The sequence below is a fragment of the Brachypodium distachyon genome, chromosome 3 (genome assembly GCF_000005505.3).
Source record: "Brachypodium distachyon strain Bd21 chromosome 3, Brachypodium_distachyon_v3.0, whole genome shotgun sequence".
Taxonomy (NCBI): Eukaryota; Viridiplantae; Streptophyta; class Magnoliopsida; order Poales; family Poaceae; genus Brachypodium; species Brachypodium distachyon.
In genome coordinates, this window is record NC_016133.3 from 16,280,071 (window position 1) to 16,303,075 (window position 23,005).

General features: G+C 50.3%; 2 protein-coding genes across 2 annotated transcripts; both read left to right on the forward strand.

Annotated features, from left to right (window-relative positions):
* The first annotated feature begins 7,821 nt into the window (after positions 1 to 7,821).
* LOC104584061 lies at positions 7,822 to 8,181 on the forward strand. Its single transcript, XM_010238172.1, has one exon. It carries the CDS (start codon positions 7,822 to 7,824, stop codon positions 8,179 to 8,181), a length of 360 nt encoding a protein of 119 aa, XP_010236474.1.
* An 11,253-nt stretch (positions 8,182 to 19,434) lies between these two features.
* Positions 19,435 to 22,727, forward strand: LOC100827894 (zinc transporter 4). Its single transcript, XM_003571482.4, has 3 exons — positions 19,435 to 20,879; positions 21,420 to 21,569; positions 21,990 to 22,727. The coding sequence occupies exons 1-3, from the start codon at positions 20,085 to 20,087 to the stop codon at positions 22,293 to 22,295; spliced, it is 1,251 nt and encodes a 416-aa protein (XP_003571530.1). The 5' UTR covers positions 19,435 to 20,084; the 3' UTR covers positions 22,296 to 22,727.
* Positions 22,728 to 23,005: the final 278 nt, after the last annotated feature.

The window sequence follows — 23,005 nt, forward strand, 5'->3', positions numbered from 1 at the left end:
CTTTACCTTCACTTCCACAAGGAAGTCATAGCAACTCATCTCTGGCAAATGATCATCACAGATAATCATAGCAACATCATTTCCCTGTTGAAACAATGACAAAGTATTCATGCATCTTAGAAATTCAAATAATTAACCACAAAACCGCAAAAAAATAAACCTAGCTCTAGTAGAATAAAGATGTGAAAAATTGATCAAAACTACTAATTTACCGAGTCCAAGAACTTCAAAGCTTCCTCAGCACTTTCTATTGCAGTCACTGCATAAGTGAGGCATGCAAACATTAGTGTCGAAATTATAATCTATGTGTTTTTGGGCAAATATTTGATCATCATACACTCTAAAAGGACATCAATTTGGAAATGATGGTATAGCATCATATTCTCAAAAAGAATTGTTTGGAATATGTATGTGATAATGCATTGTAAACTGATAACAAAAGCAGGAATTTGTGCACCGCTGAAAGTACCTCGAAGGTTGCCACGCTTTAAGACTTCAAAAAGAATACGACGTTGTATACGTTCATTCTCGATTGCAAGAACGTGAGGAAGGTCACTATTGGAAGCATTTGCAATCAGAGGTGTCGACATCGAAAACTACGTACAAGCACTACTATGCGAAGTTGTTGGGATACTAGCTCACAAAAAATTTCAGGCTACCGGCTTACTGTGTTGAGGAAGGTAAGGCATCACCCAAATTTATATTGTTTCATCCAACCTCATTTTCGATGTGCTAATAAATGAATATATTTTGAAAATTTATTGTATAATCTCAATCAGTAAATAGTGCATGCATCTCTCATAAATTTTGCTTCGATATAGATTTCTCCATGATCTATAATAGATACACATTTATGTATATTCATTTGTTAAAAAATCAATACACATTTATGTATATTTGATTTCTTTAACACAATTTGTCTAGTTGCGGGTGCGTGTTGCACTATGACGTCAGATGGTCATGAACATATCTATTTCTTTTATGCGTAGTAATGTCTCTTCATGAATATCTCATCACCGTGGATTTTTTTAGTGGTTACTAATGTCCTGACAATAATTGTCATTGAATGTATATAAAGACAACATAAAAAGAAAATCTTGCGGATTCGAGATTGTTTCAGAGGTGGGTGTAACATGGAAGTATATCGACAATTTGGGGATGTGTAGGCCTTGTCCACTAAACACTGTTTATCCTAGGTCCCTCATGTGCCATGCCTCGACCTACGACACGGTAATTATACTTGGGCATGGGCAGCTCGGCCCAAAAAACCGAGTCGAGCCAGGCTTCCTTCCGGCTCGGGCCTTGATTGCAGTCCGCACAATTTTTGGGGCCAGGCTCAGGCCTTTCCTTTACAGTTTCTTTGTTTATTTTTTAGAAAGTTTATTCATCGAGAAAATAAAAATAAAAATTCAAAAGATTGATTCTTTTTTGCCACTAGGCACTAGCTGGGCAAAAAAAAAGTGAGCCTCCTGATATCTCCATGATGTTGTTGTGCCTTCTCTTAAGTTCTGATGGTTGGCATCGCCTCAGAAAGACTAGAGAATTTAGTTGAGTTGAGTGTATCATATATGCTTGCGCATAGTAGTTGGTATTTGGCACACATCACAATCAAATATAAAGACCAAGGGAATCCGAGAAAAGGAAAAAAGGTGAGTGATTTTATTTACGCATGCCACTTAACTACAACAAAACATGCCTGTAGAGACGCTGAATTAGCAGGCTAAAGACATGATATTTCATCTCTAGTGGATTATAGAGTCGCTTTCACAAAGCGTCCTTGGAGTGTCTCCTCTGGAACCGTGTCAAGTTACGTAGAGACGCTAGCTAAGCGTGATTACAGGATATGAGACGTTTCATAGAGACGTTCAAATTCGTGTCTATACATGTAAGGACGTTTTATTTGACATGCTTCAATCACGTCTCTATCAACATTTTGACACGCTCAATTTGCGTGACAACAAAGATAGAGACGCTTTTACAAATTTGGCCTAGCCCATCTTATGAGTCAGTATTGGGTTAGGTTGGGCTGTAGTTTGGCCCACCTTTCTGTCGGCCCATCATAATTGAAAACTCATGGCACATGCCAAGCCCATTTCTGTAAAAATATGTTCGGATAGCCTATTTTAAAATTTTGAATTTTCTAGGAAAATAATGTTTTCTTAAATTTGACGGATAATCACACAATCAGTTGTACGAGGACACACGATCAATTGTAAATATAATCTGCATCTTCCTTTCATATATATGACCATATTCTCATAACAAGACTAGAAAATACTGTAGCCTTCGATTGACTGCAACAACAAATATGATACATTAATAGAGCCCACAAAACACAGCTGAATCAAACATCCATGCAGATGAAGGTGCAATACATCAAGAAAAGATCATATATGTACATTTTCTTTCTAAATAGTTGTACTATCTATAAGCTTTTGCTGAACTAAAACTTTTTTGTTCATCCATCTTTCCATGCCTCTTGGCCCCAACAGTCCTGTAAATTAGGCATATAAAATGAATAAACTACATAAAAGTATAAGCTCTTTTGGGAGTGTAGAATGACATGTTTAATTTTGTGATGAAATTAAAATACCTTGTTGTTTGTTGGCTGGCTTGAAGTCATTCTCTTACGAACTCTTTTGACCTATAACATAACAATACCCTATCAGATATGTCAATACTAAGTTGTTTCATGCTTGAATTAAAATAGACTTACGTGTGACCAAGGCCAAAAAATAACACAACCAATAGCATCTTGTAGCATTTGACAATTTTCATATGGTCTAGGCAATCTTTTGTTTCGAATTTTTGTAACAGCACCTGCATAATATTTGGTTGAGCATGAGGATTGCGATATAATTCTTCAACTTCATGTTTCTTTAAACACTAAAGATCCGGCGTTGAAAGACTACAAACAACACAGCCTAAAAATAGACTACAAACAGCACCTGCATAATATTTGGTGGAGCATGAGGATTGCGATATGATTCTTAAACTTCATGCTCTGATTCATATGGGATGTCACTGCCATCACCTCTTTCATAGAGACATTCTGAAATGAGAACATGATCAGAGTATACTGATAAAGAACAAATTATATTTGCAGAATTAGAGATGGAGTTCAAATACTAACTTCATTATTTTCTGTAGTTACAGCTGCATTTCTCCAATCTTAGAAAATCTCTGGAGTGCCTTGTAAATTTCCACCATCTGATTTCACATTTTCTGCATTCTCTAATGGAATATTCAAGTTTTGTAGCCATCTAGGTAGCCTTGCCATAATATCTTCACTACAGCAATGCAAAGAACATATGTCAGACAACAATCTAATGACAGGTAATTATGTGCATAACCAAAGACCTATGATCTGCATTTGTTTAGAACTCTTTGCATTACTGCAATTTCAAGTTAAAGAATAATAGTCAGGCCGTTACTTCTAAGCACAAGATCCTAGAGTGTAGTGCATTATCTAATATACAATTAACCCATGTGAGATCCAACAGGAACATAATATCAAGCAGTAGAAAATGGTTGATGACCAAAGAGGTAAACCATACTCACATGTCAGTTGGCCGCTTAATTAAAATCAGAGTACAAAGGTTAGGATAGTGGTGACTACGGCAATCAGAAAAAAATGAAACACATGTGCAGCAATTAGAGAAATTTTATCTAAATTGCTGGCCATGACCATTGGTGCGATTGAGGTGTCAGATCTACAGATGCAATTGATGGATTAGTTATTCTCTGTGCAGATTGAATCGGAAAGGGAAGGGAGGGAGAGATGCTGCATAAATGCAGAGTGCCAACGGAATCACAGGGGAAGCGGATATATACGAGGGTATTTTCTTCAAAAAAATGCGGAGAGTTCATCTTAGCTGCAAACTTATCAAAAAAAAGAAAAACGAGGGCGGCAAACATAAAAAGGTGGGAGCGGCAAAGAGATTTAGTTACTTCCAATAGAAAGATTAAGACTCATCTCTTATATAGCTTCTCAAATGTCATCTTTGCCTTAAACATAAATATAATTGTTTAATTAATTGCTAATAAAAATTAAGAGTCGTTTTATATAGCGTCTCAAATATCGTCTCTATGTTAAACATGAATATGATTTTTTTAATCAATTCTTGGTTTGTAAGAGTCTGTTGTGACATTATGTAAAACGTTTCAAAAAGCGTCTTTATGTGGCGTTCATCGTTGAGGGTTGAGACGAAGTACATTGGCGACTTTAGAAAAACGACTACTCCAACAATGACAGAAAAATCAGATTCTGAAAATAAAACCTCCAACAACACAAACCAACACATGCACGCACGCAGCTGATTCATGGCCTAACACTAACTGTGTGGTAGGATTTCCACAATGGGCGTGGCGCTCGTTGGTGATGAGGAACTTCTCCCCCGCTCTGCTGCTTAAATATGAGATGCTCCTAGGCAGTCATACTAAATCTGAAATTTATTTATCTGTGGACCGGCCGGGTGATTATGGCCCTGTTTGTTTGGGTTTCTGCTTCAGCTTGTGGTGCTTCTAGCAATTTCAAAAGCACTTCTCCCGTTTGCACATGAAGACGAGAAGCACCTCCAATTCCAGAAAATACACGAGTTTTCAAACAAATACTAGCTTGCCAAACGACCCCTATCCAATTCCCGACAAGTACAATACTACGAAGTGGAGGAACAAGAATGCTACGTCAGACGTGTCACATGGCATTAAAAGAACAAGTGTTGCATTTTATGATGGTATCGTCCTGATGACGAACAATATTTTTTTACACCAGTTTAATCTCGTTTTAGCGAGGTTGTTTTTAGTTGAATCATCGAATCACGCCAGGACACTTTCCTTTGTTTATTTTTCAGAATGTTTATTCATCGAGGAAATAAAAGGATTCTTGTAGAACTAAAATTTCGAAAGAGCGATTTCTTTTTGCCACTAGGCACTGGCTGGGCAAAAATTGAGACTCCTGATGTCTCCGTGATGCTTTTGTGCCTTCGATGTTCCGATGGTTGGCGTTGCCTCAGAAAGGCGAGATAATTTAGTTGAGCGTATCATATATGATTGCGCACATTAATTGGTACTTGGCACACATCACAATCAAACTTGAAGATGAAGAGAATCCGAGAAATGGAAAAAAGTTGCACGATTTCACGTGGGCCGCTTGGACTGTGAAAGACAATTGCACTCTGAGTCCGATCTAGCGAAAAGAGAATTGCACATTGGAAAGGCGAATATAAAATGCTTTTTAAAAATCTAGAGAAAAGCATTAACAGTCACATGTATAATTCCTGAGAGAATCCGACTCTGCAAACACTAGCGCCTGTATCCACGTGCCAAAATAGAGTAAAGTTCATATTAAACCTTGACTTAGTAGAGCAAGTCTGGAATGAGCTCTAACTTTCTAGTCCCTGAAATCAGCACTATGTACTTGTTAATCCCGTCTAATTTCAACCTTTGGTAATCAAACACCGTTTCGGAGAATGGGATTGCTGACATAGCGGTTAAAATTTGGAATTTGTTGACAAATTCAGTTCGGTTTATTGCTACCCAGATTCGCCACCCATATTTAGACTAATTATATAATTATTGTAATATAATAAAATCCTTACATGGGTCGGGCCGTAATCCTACGTGACGACGACCAAGTCAATAAATCCGAAAGACCGGTCAAATCGCCGACAAGGCGTAGCCATGCCAACTAAGCGCCGGTCAAACGAGTCAAAGGGTCAAGCCTCACATGCCATGGTCAAAGGAGGTAGAGTAGGGACCAAGAAAGCTCTAGCGATGAATTTACCACTTTACCCTCACTTTCCCTCTCCCTCAAGGGTAGCCATGGTCTTTTGTCATGCACCCCTAGGCTATAAATTATCCCCCCCACGGAGCATGTGTCATACATTCTTCATTGGAATAAGATCAAAGGGAGAGGGCTAGAGCAACCTCAGGAGCCTGCTCTCGAGTGCTTGGGTCGAGCTTAGTCTCGACTCAACGACGTGGTGGCAAGGATCGGCGAGCTACCTGCGGTTACCGCACCCGCAAGGGACGCGGAACTTGCTATGCCTCGTTCGATGGGCTTCGCACCACTTCCCCTGCAACCGGTGGTAACCTTGTCTTCGGAACCTACAAGGGGAAACAATGTGGCATCAGGAGGATCCGCGCCAGAAAACCAAGAAGTCTCGGCTTACGACCCCTCCAACCCTGGAATACCTCCATTAGCGCTCGTCACGATCGCCCATGGAGCTCCTTGGTACCACCCATATTGGGGACTTCCGCCGCATGGCGCTCTCCAAGTCGCGCACGCTCCGAACCAACCTCGCTTTGCGAGCGCACCGCAAGCGCCCCTTGCTCCCCCCGCCGGGGCCGAACAAGGTGGCAACCAAGCTCCGCCTCAAGGTGTGCCCCGCGGAGAATGAGATCCCAGCGTACACGGAAACGAGCAAGTGGCGGAGTCCGGAGCTCTCGCCGGCGGTGAAATAAATCCTCGCCGACGCTCCGAGCCCCCAAGAAGACGCCGAGATCCCTCTCTGAGTGATCCTTCTAGCGATGAGAGCGACCCCGACGAAGGAGGATCTCGTCGCTGGAAAAAACAGAAGAGCCGACCATCTTGTAACCCGCTCACGCGGGAGATCCAAGACGCGGCTTTCCCGCCAAGGTTCAAGACGCCGACGATACGGCCATACGATGGAGAGTCCAACCCTCTTCAGTTCCTGGACGTTTACTCCACCGCCATACGAGCGGCGGGTGGAGGCCCCACCGAGATGTGGAACCTTTTCCCGCTCGCGCTCACCGGGATGGCGCAAACTTGGTTTTATAACCTTCGGAAAAATTCCGTGCATTCATGGGAGCGTCTTCAAGAGGTCTTCATCGCAAACTTCCAGGGAAATTTCAAAGAACCCGTGCAAGCTCACGAGCTTTACGCCATGAAACAAAGGCCGGGAGAGTCTCTCCGAAGCTTCTTTCATCGCTTTGCAAAGGTCCGAAGCCAAATCGCCAACCCACCGTCGATGACCGTGATCGACGCTTGCAAGCAAGGCCTTCTCCAAGAAGTGAATCGCGCTCTAAGTCGCAACCTCCAAAGATGACCGAAGAGCTCTACCGGATCTTGCAAGAATACGCACGGGGCGAAGATGGAGACATCACCAAGAAGGACACACCACGCGGCGCGCCCGAAGGGACTCCTTCATCAGATCAGCCCCAAGCATCCGCACCATCTTCCAAGAGGAAGAGGAGGCGGGGGAAGAAGGTGCCCGGTGATCAAGCTCGAAAGATCTTCACCGTGAAGGGCAAAAGTCCCAAAAGACTTGGCAGCCCAAGAAGCCTCCCCGCCCCGCTGAGGGAGGTGCCGGAAGATGCCTTATCCACAACTCGGTGAGCCACAGCACCGAAGAGTGTAATACCCTCATCGCAGCTCGTGAAGAGTTCCAAGAACGAATGCAAGCCCGACGCAGGGACGAGAAGGCGCCCGAGGCTCCGCGCCCCGCCAACGTCCTCCTTGCCGACCCTGCGCCCAAGGAAGAGAACCTCCCGTTTCAAGAACCCGCTCACCATGTCGGGGTGATACTCGAGGGCTCCGCCACAGGCCGAGGGTCAAAGAGGCAACGCAAGGAGTACGCACGCGAAGTCAACGTCGTTGGAGCCTTCACCCCAACACCAACACCCAAGTGGGCGAGTGTACCCATTTCCTTCACCGAAGAAAACGCTAAGGGGATACGCTTCCTGCACGACGACGCCCTCTTCGTGACAGCCATCGTCTCAAATTGAGAGCTCAAAAAAATACTCGTGGATGGCGGAAGCTCCGCCGACATCTTGTACCTGAGCACGCTAAAGAAACTGATGGAGCCACAAGGAGGATACAAGAACGGTTCCTTGCAGCCGTCGCTTTACCCCCTAACCGGCTTTGTCCCGGGCAAGTCCATCCAGCCGCTCGGCCAAATCGAGCTCCTCATGACCTTCGGAGATGCCACTAATCACCGGACCGAGCTCGTGCGTTTCGACGTGGTGGACATGGAGGCCTCCTTCAACGCCATCCTTGGCAGAACGACCTTGAACCGCCTCTGCGCTGCCGTCCACCACAACTTCCTGTGCATGAAAATCCCAGGCCCGAAAGGCGTGATCACGGTCCGTGGTAAGCAATCCTCCGATAGGAAGATGCTATATCGCCACGAGACTAAGTGCGCCGAGAAGGGAGAATAGTCCAAAAGTGTCCACATGCTCTCGGGCACGGGGGAGTCCAAGGCCGGTCACCCAGAGCGCTACGTCCCTAAGCCCCTTCCCAAGAGAGAGCTTAAGGAGATACGCCTCTCCGGCAATGACGCCACGCACATCGTGAAAATCGGGGTCGACCTCTCGATCAAACTCGAGAAGAAGCTCATCGACCTACTCCGGGAGAACTCCGACCATTTCGCTTGGTCTCCCTCTGACATGGGAGGAGTCTCACGTGATGTCATGGAACATCGACTCGCGTAAGGCCCGACAAGACGCCCGTGAAGCAAAAACTCCGGAAACTCTCCACGGAGCGAAGCGAGGTCATCAAGCAAGAAATTGCAAAGCTCTTCGAGGCCGAACTCATCCGAGAAGTTTGGCACCCCGAGTGGTTGGCCAATCCGGTCTTGGTGAAGAAAGCCAACAGCAAGTGGCGGATGTGTGTCGACTTCATCGACTTGAACAAGGTGCGTCCCAAGGACGACTATCCTCTCCCGTGGATCGACCAACTAGTCGACTCCACGGCGGGATGTGAGAGGTTGAGCTTCTTGGATGCCTATTCGGGGTATCACCAAGTCCACATGGCCAAGAAAGACGAAGAGAAGACCAGCTTCATCACTCCCATTAGCATCTTCTGCTATCGCAGAATGCCTTTTGGTTTGAGGAACGCCGGTGCGACATTCCAACGCCTCGTCAGTCTCATCCTCAAAGAGCAATTGGGGAGAAACGCCGAAGTCTACGTTGATGACGCCGTCATCAAAAGTCAAGTGGCGAATACCCATCCCGAAGACTTGCAAGAAACCTTCAACAACCTCCGCAAATACGGCGTGAAGCTCAGTCCCGAGAAGTGCGCGTTTGGAGTTCGAGGAGGAAAACTCTTGGGTTTCCTCGTCTCCCAACGGGGGATTGAGGACAACCCGGAAAAAATCCAGGCCATCCTAGAGATGGAGCCTCCTCGCTCCGTCAAAGACGTGCAGCGCCTAGCAGGGAGGATGGCGGCATTAGGACGATTCGTCGCCCGATCAGCCGAGAAGGGTCTTCCTTTTTTCAAAATCCTAAAGGGCCTTAACAACTTTGAGTGGACCAATGAAGCTCAAAGGGCCTTCGAGGAACTCAAAACCTATTTGTCGACTCCTCCACTCCTCACAAGCCCGAAGCAGGGAGAACCTTTACTCATGTACCTCGCCGCGACTCCGGTCGCCGTGAGTGCAGCCCTCGTGAAGGAAGAAGATGGGTCGCAACACCTGGTGTACTACGTGACCGAAGCTTTGGGAGGAGCAAAGGGTCGATACACCCAGATCAAAAAGATCGCGTATGCCCTCCTCATGGCCTCTCGGAAGCTCCATCATTACTTCATGTGCCACACCATCATGGTGCTGACAGCATTCCCACTCAAAGAAGTCTTCGGCAACAAGGAGGCCACCGGGAGAATCGCCAAATGGGCAACGGAACTAGCTCCCTTCTCGCTAGAGCTCACTGCGAGAACGGCTATAAAATCCAGTTCCTCGCCGACTTCGTGGCCGAATGGCATGCACCACTAACCTCTCCCAAAGAGACGTCGCCCAAGGGCGGGCCCCCGAACCACATTGGATAATGAGGTTCGATGGCTCCAAGCGGCTCAACGGTGCCGAGGTGGGAGTTGTACTCATCAACCCTGAAGGGAAAACCTTGGAGTACGCCGCCCACCTCGATTTCAACGCGAGCAATAACATAGCGGAGTACGAAGCACTCATTCTCGGACTCCAGTTGGCTAAGGCCATGGGTGTTCGACGCCTTCTCATCCAAGGTGACTCCCAGCTGGTGACAAACCAAATGGACAAGTCATATCAATGCCTTGATGAAAGGATGAAGAAAGTATATTGAAGAAGTTCGCAAGATGGAGCCGTACTTCCTGGGCATGGAGGCGCGACGCATCCCACGAGGAGAAAATCACCTCGCCGACAGATTGGCCCGAACGGCCGGTTCCAAGGAACCGCTGCCACCCAGTGCATTCTTCAAGGTGATCCGTGTCCCGTCCATAGGAGAAGAAGCCGATGACCCTGACGAAACTTCGAAGACCAGCATGGTCATCGACAATCCACCCTCTTGAATGATGCCAATCATCCACGCCTTGAAAGGAGAGGTGGATGAGAAGGCGGAAGGCCCAAGCGCTAAAACTTTGCTTGCAAAAGCAAAGATGTACATCCTCCTTGACGGCATCCTTTACAAGAAGGGTGCGGCCGCGCTACTCAAGTGCATAACCCCCGACAAGGGGGCTGAGCTCCTCCAGGAGATCCACTCCGGAGTGTGCGTCCATCATCTTGTGCCAAGAGCCACCACGGCGAAGGCTTTACGACAGGAATTCTATTGGCCCACCATGGTGCAAGACGCAATCACAATATTGCGAAGATGCGAAGCTTGCCAAAAAATGGCCAAGTCAATCCACGCGCCGGTGATGACACTGAAGAATATCCCAATAACTTGGCCATTTGCACGCTGGGGAATGGACCTTCTCAGGCCTTTCCCCGCATGCATCGGGGGCTGCAAATATCTTGTGGTGACGATTGATTACTTCTTAAAATGGATAGAAGCTGTGCCACTCGGCAAGATCACGTCACAGGCCATCCAAAAACATTTCTGGGAAAACATCATATGTCGATATGGTGTCCCACGAGATCTAACCGTGGACAATGGCAAACAGTTCGATTGTGCGGAATTCATTAAATTCTACGAATTCCTCGAGATCAAGCTGCACTTTGGATCCATGGCCTACCCCAAGAGCAACGGCGCATGCGAAAGAGCCAATGGACTAATCCTCCAAGGACTTCGCCGAAGGGTAGAACACACGGCCAGCAAGGCAAGAGGAGCAGGGGGGGACGAACTCGCCAGCGTGGTTTGAGGCATACGCACCTCTGTAAGCCGCTCCACAGGCTGAACACCATTCTCTTTGATGTATGGCGCCGAAGCAGTTCTTCCCGCCGAGGTAGAGTTCCGCTCACCTCGTGTCGAAAGACTCCAAGAAGCTACTCCACTCGCCTTCATCGAAAATGAAGAGCATCACAAGACGGCCATCGATCTTGTGGAAGAAGCTCGTGACAAAGCCCTCATGAGGCACGCCATCTACGAGCAGAGCGCCGCACGCTTCTACAACACGAGGGTGCGGGAAAGAGCTTTCTCCCAAGGAGACCTCGTGCTGAAAAAGAACGTCGACCCAAAACTCCAGCGCAAGCTCGACCCCAAATGGGAAGGACCATACCGCATCGCCACGGTATTGGGCAATGGTGCATACCACCTCGAGAACAGGGAAGGCAAAAAACCTCGTCCATGCCTGGAACGGCGACAAACTCCGACGTTTCTACGCCTAAAGAGGAACCTCAAGGATGACCCTCGCCGCTCCCAAAAGAAGACTATCAGCGCTCAACCGGCCACTTCCCTACGAAACTTCGAGGGATCGTAAGCGCCAAAGAGGCCACGTCTACATAAGACTTGTAAGTGCCCAACGGGCCATACCTAAAGACAGGCAAGCGAGGGATCAATAAAAACGAATCCTTGATGAGAGTGACACGAGACACTCATACGACCCACCGTCGTAAAGGGAACCCCGTCGAACGGTTATGTCGCAAAGGGGCAATCCCCGAAACTGAGTCGCTGCCCTAGTGCCGCTCACCAAGGGACGCCGAAAGGCCTACGTTGGCCCAGGCATCACCTAGAAATGCCTTCGGACATAAGTCGCCACCCGTAACCCGTTCCTTGGTGGATCCTAGCGTGCCTCGAGGCCATCCGCCAAGTAGAACCAAGTCCCCCGAGGGCCAGAAGCTCCTTAAAACGCATTTAAGGAGAACCGCAAATAAGCGAGCTATGCATGAGCTTACTTACCTCGGAGAACCATGCTACCCGCGTGCGAGACGTCGCGCACGGGCCTGCATGATACTAACCGAGTTAAGGCTCTATAATAATCGTGGGAAAGCATAGCTTCCTGAAGTCCGAAGAGGAGAAATTCCGCATGAATTTCCCTGAACTACAGGTCGAAATGTCCGGATCACTACCGGCATATCGATAGCGACCCCCACCAGGGTACTAGGATCCATGGCTGGTAACCATGGCCTAAGGCACCGAAGCCAAGTCGTATCCCAACGGCGACAGCAATTGATTACGCAAAAAGTGTGATCATAGCGAACGATCGCGAGTTGTATAAACTGAGGAAATATAGTACTTCGCCAAGAAGGAAATATAGTAATCCAAAGAACACATGTTGAGCCAAGTTAACATTTCCGATAATGTTGACTACATGGTGAAAACATAAGAAAATACATGCCGAGCTAAGTCGACATTTCCGACAATGTTGACTACATAGCAAAGCATGAAACACATCAAAAAAGATGCCTTACAACCTCTATGTCTAAGCCTAGAGCATGCAAGTCATGAGGCTATGTCATAAGTGGATATGCAACATCGCATAAGTAAGCAGCTGGGGTACCTTGTCGCCTCAAAAGGCAACAAGACTCAAGCCCCACCATCGCTCTCCTGAAGAGCGGGCTCAAGGCAACGCACGAAGCGTCGAGCCAGAGCGCGAAGAGGAGCTCCCTGATCCGCCAGAAACTTCTTCGCCCCGTGAGTCATCTCACCCTCAAGTCCACTCGTCCCGGCACCGCCGTCCAGGACGGCCGCGACTGCCGACGAAACAAGTCAGGCACCCGTACTCAGAAGGCACCTCTTCACGGCAGGCTCAAGGAGCTCCACCTGTGAAGTGAGCACCCTACTCGCCTCGTCCGTCGTGCGACACGAGGGAAGATCCGGCTGAGGGGAGCCCTTCAAACAGAGTATCATCTCTCGAATCTCCGAAGCCTGGGCGAGCATAAGCGAGACCACCTCCGGACGGCTGTCCGAGGGGGCGCGGACACGAGGGGCGAACACCGGTCCGAACCTGGCGTCCTCCAACTCCGCCTTGAGGGAGGCGACCTCCGCTCGAGCGTGCTCCACGTTGAGGCTGGCCACCACCAAGTCCTCCTCGGCACGACGGGTCTTCGCGATCACATCCTTCTGGCCCTCCTCAACAAGGTGAGCCCTCGCCTCCATGGCCGCAAGCTCCGCCGACACCCGAGAAAGCTCCGTCTCAACGGCCTCCCGCCGCGCCCTCTCTGAAGCCAACTCACTCAGAGCAAGGGTAGCCTTCGAGGTCTCGGCATCCAAGGCCGCCGAAAGCACCCCAACCTGAGCCTTGAGAGCGGGAAGAGTGCCCACGGCCTCGACCAAGCCTCTCACCTGGAAAAGGAAGAGAAATCATGAGCGCTGACCGACAAAATGGACCTAGCAAGAAGGGAGACGAGAAAAGCGGACTCACAAGCTCCAACGCCTCGAACGGGTCTCTCACTCCTCCCTCGGTCCTCGGAAGCACCTCTCCCTCCTCCGAAATCGGGGGCTCGGCCTCGGGAGCATCAGGCACCGCAGGCCCCGTACCTGAAACAAGACAAGAGAACCCCGTGAGAACATTCCCGAAAGGGAATTAAAACGCTCAACATGCGCGCACTCACCGGTGGCGGGAAGCCCCTCCTCGACAGGCCCACGAGCCAAAGAGAACACCGGAACACCCGTGCCGCTGGCTTCCGAGGAGGTATCCACCACAAGCTGAAGCCCGTTCCTCTGGGTAAAAACCGCACGCTCGTGAGGCGACGGAGGCAGGATCTTCTCAACGTCGATCTTCCTGGCTAGGTGCATGTCCATGGACTCTCTCAAGGGAGACCTCGACTCAGCCACATCGGCTAGGTCAGGAGAAGGAGCCTTCCTCTTGCGTGAACTCGGAGGACGAGGGATCTTGGGCATTGGGGCCACTGGCACACCCAACCCAAGCGCAACCTGAGGCTTCACCTTCCCACAAGTATCTCTGAGGTGAGAACCAACGACGATCATCGACGGAGTCGCAAGACGAGAGTACCGCTCGCCGGCCTTAATGAGCTTCCCAAACTTGGGATCCGGGCGCATCGGTACCGAGTCGTCGAAGCACGTTGCCACGACGTTATGGCATCCCCCCTCGCTGATGGTATCGATGTAGGCCCGATGCTCCACCGAGTTGTACGGCCCAACAATCTGGGAAGTCCACTCGGCCGCCTTCTCTCGGGAGAAAGCCGCTGAAAAACAGGCACAAGCAGCAACCAGGGTTAGTGTCAAGCAAACAAAAATACTTGAAGCAACGACTCAAGTGTCACGAAACTCATGCTTAGCCGCACGGCGTGGGTGACGAAAGGCCAAGGGGATCCCCAACTCCGCCTGTGGTCGCACCCTCATCATGAAGCGGCCCGCCATCACCATCTCCTCGAGAAGGTCGGGGAAGCTATGCTCCGAACGAGCCGACTTGATGCCGGCAAGCTCCCACTCCTCGACCAAGGACGTGCCCATGTGACGGACGACATCCCGAAGCCCCCCAGGCCTAGAGTGTCGAGGGAGCCTACCGGAGTGACGCAAGCTCGCCTCTGAAACGTCGAGGAAGAACCACTGCGAGTCCCACCCGTCGAACAGACGCACCGCGCTCTTCGCCGGCATCAGAGGGAACTCGTCGTGGAAGCCGGGACGGAGCCTCACGGCGACCGACCCAAAAGCACTCCAAGTGCTCTCGTCAGGGGTACGGCGCTCCTCCACGTGGACGATGAACAGCAACAAGAACAACCTCATGGTCGGAGGCTCCCACAAGGAGGTCTCACAAAGCCATCTGAACACGTTCAGACGCAGGATCGCCGAAGGAAGCAACTGCGCCAACTCGATACCATAGGTATCGAGGAACTCCAGCAGGAACGGGTGGACGGGCAGGCACAATCCGGCATGAAACCAGCTGGTGAACACGACGATGTGCCCTCAATGCCTCTGTGACTCCAGTCGAAGCTCACCCTCGTTAGGAAGCGCAGCAAGGCCCTTGCCGAAGTAGCCCGCCTCCACAAGGTCCGACAAGTCCTTCTCGGTCGTCACTGATGCCGGAAGGATGTCGGGAATCTGTCCCGGCATGGCCGGATGCGGCTCACGCCTAGGTCCTCTCTCCGGGCGCATGACTTTCTTTGACCTTCGTGGCTTGCCCCCCGACGTCCGCACCTCGGCCCCGCTCCCATGGGAGGCCTCTCTCTCGACGCTCCCGCCGGCGCCATCGCGACGCTCCACGCCGTATCCCGCCATCTCGCCTACAAAAAGACGCCAAAGGATTAGTACAAGTTGCATAAAATCCTAAGGAAGCAACTAGGGAAAATCCACGTCGCAAGGCCATACACGACCGCCATCAAAACACAAAAAAAATGGGGAGGAATCCCCCTTGGAAACGGCCTATGGCCCGGGTATGCTACCGCCGGCCCAGCCCAACGCAAAAAAAGAGGGGAGGGGAGCGGAGGGCGAAAGCCTAGCTCCCCTCGCCGGCCTCCCACGCATCGGCCCCGCAGCATGAATAGAAGGGCCGGCCCAAGACCGGCGCCCAGCCGCCGGACCGCATCGCAGCAAGGGAGTGGGGGCCCAGCTTCCTCGGGCGGCTCAGACGCTCTCCAAGGCCTGTGGGCTACTTTCGGCCCGCCCGGCCGAAGAACGGAGGCCCAGCCCGCAACAAAAAAAAAGAAGAAGAGGAGAGGAGAAGGACGGATGCACGCAGCGTGTTCGGCCAAATGGCCGACGCTTCACCCCCGCTCCAAGCGTGCCCCCCGCGCGCGCAAGGAACGTCCAGACCGCGCCCACGCCATGCGTGGCATGCCGGCCGAACCCGCACGGTCAAGCTCGCCAGACGAGCCATCAACGGAGTTCGGCGTGGCCACGCCCGTGTCGCCCCCGGCGCGCCAGGCCCGCCTCCCGCCGGCCCTGCGCGCGTCAAGGCCACGCCCGTGCTGCTCCCGACGCGTCACGGCTGCCGTCCCTCGACGCCATGCGCATCGTGGCCACGCCCGCACCCCCTCATCCGCGCGACAGGGGAGTCTCCATCCCATGCCGACTGCATTCCGACTGCGACACAGCATGGGTAGACGGCGACCATGGCTCACCTTGACAAGGGCAGTGGAGCTCCCGGGCGCCGCCTTTCCTTGGCTCGAATTCAAGGCAATGCCGACACCGTTCAAAGCCCGAAGCGCGCCGAAATCGTGTCCCCCACGAAGACTCAATCACCCTGAACACCTTCGGCGACGGAATGGACTGGCTAAACGCCCTCACCGGGCACCTACGAGCCACCGGTCTCACCTCCGTCCTCGGGTGCCGCCGAAGCGCGTCTTCGGCACCGGAGGAGAGGAAAACGAGAGTGTGTTGTGCCCATCTTGTGCTCCCTGGCCCCGTTTTTATAGACCAAGGCTCGCCTCGACGTCCGGACCCAACGTCTCGCTGGTCAGCTCGGTCATAGCAAGAAGACAAGGGTCAACCGACCAGGGAACAGGGGGCGCAGAGCTAAAGGGAAAAAGAAGGAAAAGAAGAGGCGCAAAGCAGGTGGTTCCGGGCAGGGACCCGGGTCCGAGCTGTTTTGGCCGCGCCGCGTGAACGCCAGCGTCACCCCGGTGACGGCGTCGTTGACCGAAGAGGAAAGGAGGACGAGCCCCTTTCTCCCTCCCGTACGAAGGAAGACGATGAGCCGGCACCGTCGGATGTAGGGTTCGGGGGAAACCCCGTCCGTCCGATCGATTAACTTAAGCCCCAAACGGTACGCCGGCTAGATGGGCCAAGTGGATCTCGGCCCAGTAAAAAAAAAGAGAGAAAACAAAAGAGGGAAGCCTCCCAGGCCCGGTCGGGCGCAGCCCGCACGCCCGGGAGGCCCATGAAGCCGAGCGCGGCCCAGGAGCGCTCCTGTGCGCGTTGGGCGGCCTAGGGGGAGGATTTTCTTGACAGAACCCCCCCCCCCCCGGATGCGGAAAATCTCAAGCTGCCCCCTGGCGGCTCGGGAATTTCGCGCCGGGAACCTCGGAAGGCCAGAAATTCACAAAAAATCCCCTGCAGCTCCATTATCTTGCAAAAGGAGTCCCCTGATCTCCAAATTCTGCAAGAAAGACCTTCATGGCCATGACTTTTCAGAAGGAAGGTCCCGAAGGAAGAATCCTAAGAGCCCTTGGGATACGCCAAGCCCACCTAGTTCTATCTTCCTCCTCGAGAAGGATTACCTAGCCGGTGGCTCCCCCAACGCAACGTCTCGAAGGACACTCCCGAAACCACGAGTATCTCACAAGGCAGCCCACCTAGGCCAGGTTTCCTCGCAAAACCTACCTAGCCGGTGGCTCGCCCCGAGGAGAGCTACCCTCGAGGCATCGAATGAAGCATCACGGCACTCCGTCAACGTTGGAGTTGACCCGAAGGCATTCCCAATACCTCCGGTTCAAGGGGGCTACTGTTGTAATATAATAAAATCCTTACATGGGCCGGGCCGTAATCCTACGTGGCGGTGACCAAGTCAACAAATCTCAAAGACCGGTCAAATCGCCAACAAGGCATAGCCATGCCAACTAAGCGCCAGTCAAAGGAGTCAAAGGGTCAAGCCTCCCATTTCATGGTCAAAGGAGCTAGAGTAGGGGAAAGCTATAGGGATGAATTAACCACTTTACCCTCAATTTCCCTCTCCTTCAAGGGTAGCCATGGTTTTTTGTCATGGACCCTATGCTATAAATTATCCTTCCCATGGGGGCATGTATCATACACTCTCCATTGGAATAAGATCAAAGGGGAGAGGGCTAGAGCAACCTAAGGAGCCTGCTCTCGAGTGCTTGGGTCGAGCTTAGTCTCGACTCAACCTCAGGGACGCGACTTAGGAAGCCTAGTTTCAAGGTTCCGAGCCGTCTAGTACGACCTCGACTCGAAGTAGAGGGATCAGGTTAGAGTGTCAAGGGTATCCCAACCTCGCTACTTGGGAAGACAAGTTTGGCCCAAGTCCGAGGCGGCCCCTAGAGATCTCTCGCCATAGGTGATTTGGGAAGACGAGTTCGGCCCAAACACCCGACTAACGACCCCCTCGAAGCCTCTCCTAACATAGGACTAAGTCGTGCCCGCAGGGTCGACTGAACCTATTCAAAAATATCGACGTGTCAACTTGTCCAAGTGTATGGCGACCTTCGCTATAAGGCCGGTGTACACCCCCTACATACTATTCTCGCATTTGTGCCATCGAGCATTGGCACCCCGTACTCCTGTTGTTTTCTAGAACAACAACAATAATATTATTTACAATCTGCATATGGATGGAGGGAGATCATATATCTCATGTTGCTTGGCAAATTAATTATGTCCCATAATATTCTCTCTTTGTCGTTTTACTTGTACACCTTGAAGAAAATGAATGCATCTAAATTTCTTTTCTTCTAATATATCTTTTTACTAAAATTATCATAGTTTTTTTATCTGCTAATTCAATGGGTTTTTAATAAAAATCCCGAGATTTGTCTATCTTGCCTGCAATCCCGTTCTCCCAAACAGTTATTTGGTTCCCGAAGGTCGGGATTGAACGGGATTAATAAGGATAGGGTGCTGATTCAGGGATTGAGAAGTCGGGGTTTATTTCAGACTTGGTCTACAAGTTTAAGGTTTAAAATTGATTTTACTCGCCAAAATATGTCTTGCTTGTTAGTGAAACTTTGAAAGTCAAGATACGTACTATTAAACTCGGGTAAGATTGTCAACTAAGCATACCTTAGTGGTTGGTTCTTTGTGGTGTAACCAGCTCACGCAGGTTGAAGTCTTAGGCTTGGCAATTGGTGTTCACGTTTATCTGAATTTATTTCAGGGGTTTTAACCGACGATGTTCTTTCGGTGAGATTGACTCGCCCGTCAATTACGAGACGTCTGTGGTGACTTCCTCAATTTCAAGATCTTGTCGGAGGTGTTGCTCGTAGGGGTGTGTGTTCTTGCGTATTTGTAAGCGACTGCGTCTGTACTCTATTTTAAAAAAATTGGACCAAAATATGTTGTGTCAATACCAGCTTGAGCGATCATTTGCCACGTGGTACATATACCATACTGTGACAATAGTCTCCCAGCTACTCCAACAGCTGACAGATTTGTGTACTAAGAAGAAACTCCAACAACACGCACACACACACGCAGCTGATTCATGGCCTAACTAACCGGTAGGAATTCCACAACGGGCGTGGCGCTCGTTGGTGCTGAAGAATCCGGAAAGGGAAAAAGAGAGAGATAAAACGGGTCGTGTCGCTGCCGCCGTGTAGAATCGGGATGACGACATGGTGTCAACACCATGCAAACATGATGATGATCAGGGGAAAATGGCAACTTCTTCTCCACCCGTTCTGCTGCTTAAATACGGTCTTAGCTATGCATGTTTTATCCGGAATTTATCTGTAGACCGGCTGGGTGATTATGTCGCCAATTCATACTACTACCTGTTTGAACATGGTTTGGTTATCTCCACACCGATTTGTGTCAGTTTTGGGGGTCTTCTTGCTCGACTTGTTCCTCTTCCCCGTGCCACTGTCCTTGTTGGCGAAGTTGTACCGCTTACATGTTTTTGTGGTTGCTTTGTCTGTTGTCACGGTTGTCCTTGTTGACAATCTACAATGTCATAATTTTTTTTTGGAGCTGTGCAAATGTCAAAACTTCAGCTTGACGAACCAGAAACTAACTGTGTTTGGCTATCTGGCTTCTTCTGTTGAATGATCCGTTGCATTGTGAATTAACATGGTTATCTGGTGGCTAGCTGAGAGTTTCCTGCTTTACTTGCATAGACGTTATTGTTTCTGGAAAATACGGTCATCCGACTCAAACGGAAAAAGCAGAGTATCCGGGAAAATTCAGTACAAAACCGTGGATGGGTGTCCGACTCCGACAACGCCATTGCCGTGTCGGATCATTGCACGGAGCGCTTTCTGTCGAATACCAAGCCAAATCCGACGGCCAGGGATGGCTCCCACGTCACGCTGGTGGCCAGTCAGTTCCTGCTTCCGGCACACGCAGCGAGAAAGGATGAGCACACCATGGCACACTCCTCGCGCCCGGCCAAAAACTCCTATAAAGCCAGCGCCAGCGGCGCCGCCTCCCTTTCCCACGCCCAGAAGCAGCCCACCGCCATGGCCACCTCCTCGCGAGCTCCTCCTCCTCTGCTGCTGCTCCTCTGTCTCGTGCTTCTTCTCGTCGTCGCGCCCGCTGCGGCGGCGGCGGCGGCGGGGTGCGACTGCGGCGCGAATAATGCGGGGGCGGAGCTGGCCGGAGAGGAGGAAGAAGGGACCGCGGCGGCGGCGGCGGCGCTGCGGCTGAAGTTCACCGCCATCGCGTCGATCCTGGCGTCGGGCGCGGCCGGGGTGCTGGTCCCGGTTCTGGGCCGGTCCTGGGCCTTGCTGCGGGCCGACGGGGACGTCTTCTTCGCCGTCAAGGCCTTCGCCGCGGGGGTCATCCTCGCCACCGGCATGGTCCACATCCTGCCCGCCGCCTTCGACGCGCTCGCCTCGGCCTCCAGGTTCCCCTTCGCCGGCCTCGTCGCCATGGCCGCCGCCATGCTCACCATGGTCGTCGACTCCCTCGCCGCCGGGTACTACCGCCGCTCCCACTTCAGGAAGCCCCGCCCCGTCGACGACGACGGCCGCGCCGCCGCCGGAGCCGGGGCAGGAGAAGACGAGGAGGAGCGCCACGCGGGGCACCTGCACGTGCACACGCACGCCACGCACGGCCACGCCCATGGCCACGTGCACTCGCACGGCCATGGCCACGGCGGTGCCGACTCGCCGGAGGAGGCTTCGGCGGCTGAAACCATCCGCCACAGAGTGGTCTCTCAGGTGAGCACATGCCCCTTACCAATATTTACTTACTCCGTAATTCAAATGAATTTCTTGCATGCCAGAAATAAACACAGTTTAAAAATGTCTGAATTTGTTCGCTGGAACAGCACCTGGTAGTTCAAATTGATTTCAGACTCGTGATGTTACCAAGATAAATTACAGTATCTGATACTTGAAATTCGACATCAGCGAGCTCAAATTCCCCACTTCTTGAGTCAGTAAACATCAACGAACTGAGAAAATTTTAAGCTTTTTACGAGCTTCTCGCAGTGCTTAGACTGTTAGACATAGACCCTCTTTTCACTTTCTAAAAGGCAGAGAATCCAAATAAGTTAATAAGGACAAGACAACCGATGCCCTACTATGATATGATGTGTCGCCCACTTTGCATTTAAGATGAAGCCTTTCTCTTCTTTTGTCCCAACCTCACAGATTTAGGAAATTAACACCATTTGCAGATTCTGCAACCAAGTTGGCATTATGCCAAGCTTGGCATTGTCTATATACAATAACCGGCAAAGGGTTGTGGTTCTGCAGGTGCTGGAGCTGGGAATCTTGGTGCACTCAGTGATCATCGGTGTGTCCTTGGGCGCATCGCTAAGGCCGACGACCATCAGGCCGCTCGTCGGCGCCCTAAGCTTCCATCAGTTCTTTGAGGGCATTGGCCTTGGCGGTTGCATTGTTCAGGTAAAGATTCTGTAAACACTGATTCCTTGAGGCTGTGATGAACTCCCTGGTTGTGGTTTTCCTCTGTTTAGATTTAGGCTGAAGATTGAAAAAAACTATCTAAATGTTAAATTCAATTAGATTAGAAGACACACAAGACTCATTGTCGTATTGAAGGGGACAGGGTGAAGAACGTACACACAGATGGATATTTTTGTAGTTGAAATGATTGGACTTGTCACTGACCACATTGTACCAGAGTCAGACAGTAGGGACCACCAATAATTGATTCATTTCTATTTCCCGGAAGATATTATGAATCACAATGATAGAATTGACTATAATGGGTGAACAGTAAGGAGAAATAATAGGTTTCAAACTTGTCCCATATACCAAGAACAACAATGTAACACAGTTTGTGTCCTCATTTTCTTGCTGCAGGCAAAATTCAAGGCAAAAGCGACCGTGCTCATGGCGACCTTCTTCTCCTTCACCGCTCCCATCGGCATCGCACTCGGTATCGCGATCACATCCAGCTATAGCAAGCACAGCTCCACCGCGCTAGTCGTCGAGGGGGTCTTCAACTCGGCCGCAGCAGGGATCTTGATCTACATGTCCCTTGTTGATCTCCTAGCCGCAGATTTCAACAACCCGAAGCTGCAGACGAATACAAAGCTTCAGCTCGCAACATACCTCGCCCTTTTCCTCGGCGCGGGGCTGATGTCGCTGCTCGCCAAATGGGCATGACAGCATCAACAGATAGCTGCCTTTCCTAAAGATCCGGAACTTTGTTTATCATTGACAGGGTTCTTTGCATCACTGCTTCAGTTTTCCATCGAGCAGAGTTGAGGAGGGAAACGAAACCAGGATGTGAACAAAGATTGTTATGATTAAGGGCATAGCTAAAAAAGCTGAATAGTCAGGGGATTGTCTGGATTCCTTGAGCAAGTTCTTTGCTGTTCATCCATGGTGATTGTGATGGCACCAGATGAGGTGAGCAAGACAGAAGCGGTAGTTGAGAGTTTGTAAAATAGTTGGCTTCCTTTCGGAAATATCAGCGCCAATGTACAGATTGTCACTAGTAGCTAGAAGTCTTCTTCTTTTGCAGGAAAAGGCATCCGTAGGCTGTAGCTTGTTAACTGAAGAATCAATCAAACCAGCTTTTGGTCCCGTTCTATCTGACTATCTGCACCTGCCACTTTCCCTAACATCAAGAAACATTTAATTTCGGGAGGCTGTAAATCTTGTCACAACTCACAAGCCTTTCAGTGAGTTTATCATGGTCTTTTTGCCAGATTGCCATGATCACTGAAAAAAACAAGACAGTTTACTGCTGAAGTCAGAGATATGCCCTTTTTGCACTGCTCAAGCCTGAAAAAAATATTCCTGAGAGACCATGACGAGGACATTCATAGTTCAGTTTAAGCCGTTATTTTCCTCAAAAGAGATACTACTAC

Excerpts from the sequence above, each read along its gene's own strand:
- LOC100827894 (XM_003571482.4), top strand. The coding sequence starts at position 20,085 with ATGGCACACTCCTCGCGCCCGGCCAAAAACTCCTATAAAGCCAGCGCC. Across the intron at positions 20,880-21,419 it reads GCCACAGAGTGGTCTCTCAG|GTGCTGGAGCTGGGAATCTT; the intron begins GTGAGCACATGC and ends GTGGTTCTGCAG. Across the intron at positions 21,570-21,989 it reads TTGGCGGTTGCATTGTTCAG|GCAAAATTCAAGGCAAAAGC; the intron begins GTAAAGATTCTG and ends TTCTTGCTGCAG.
- LOC104584061 (XM_010238172.1), top strand. The coding sequence starts at position 7,822 with ATGGAGCCACAAGGAGGATACAAGAACGGTTCCTTGCAGCCGTCGCTT.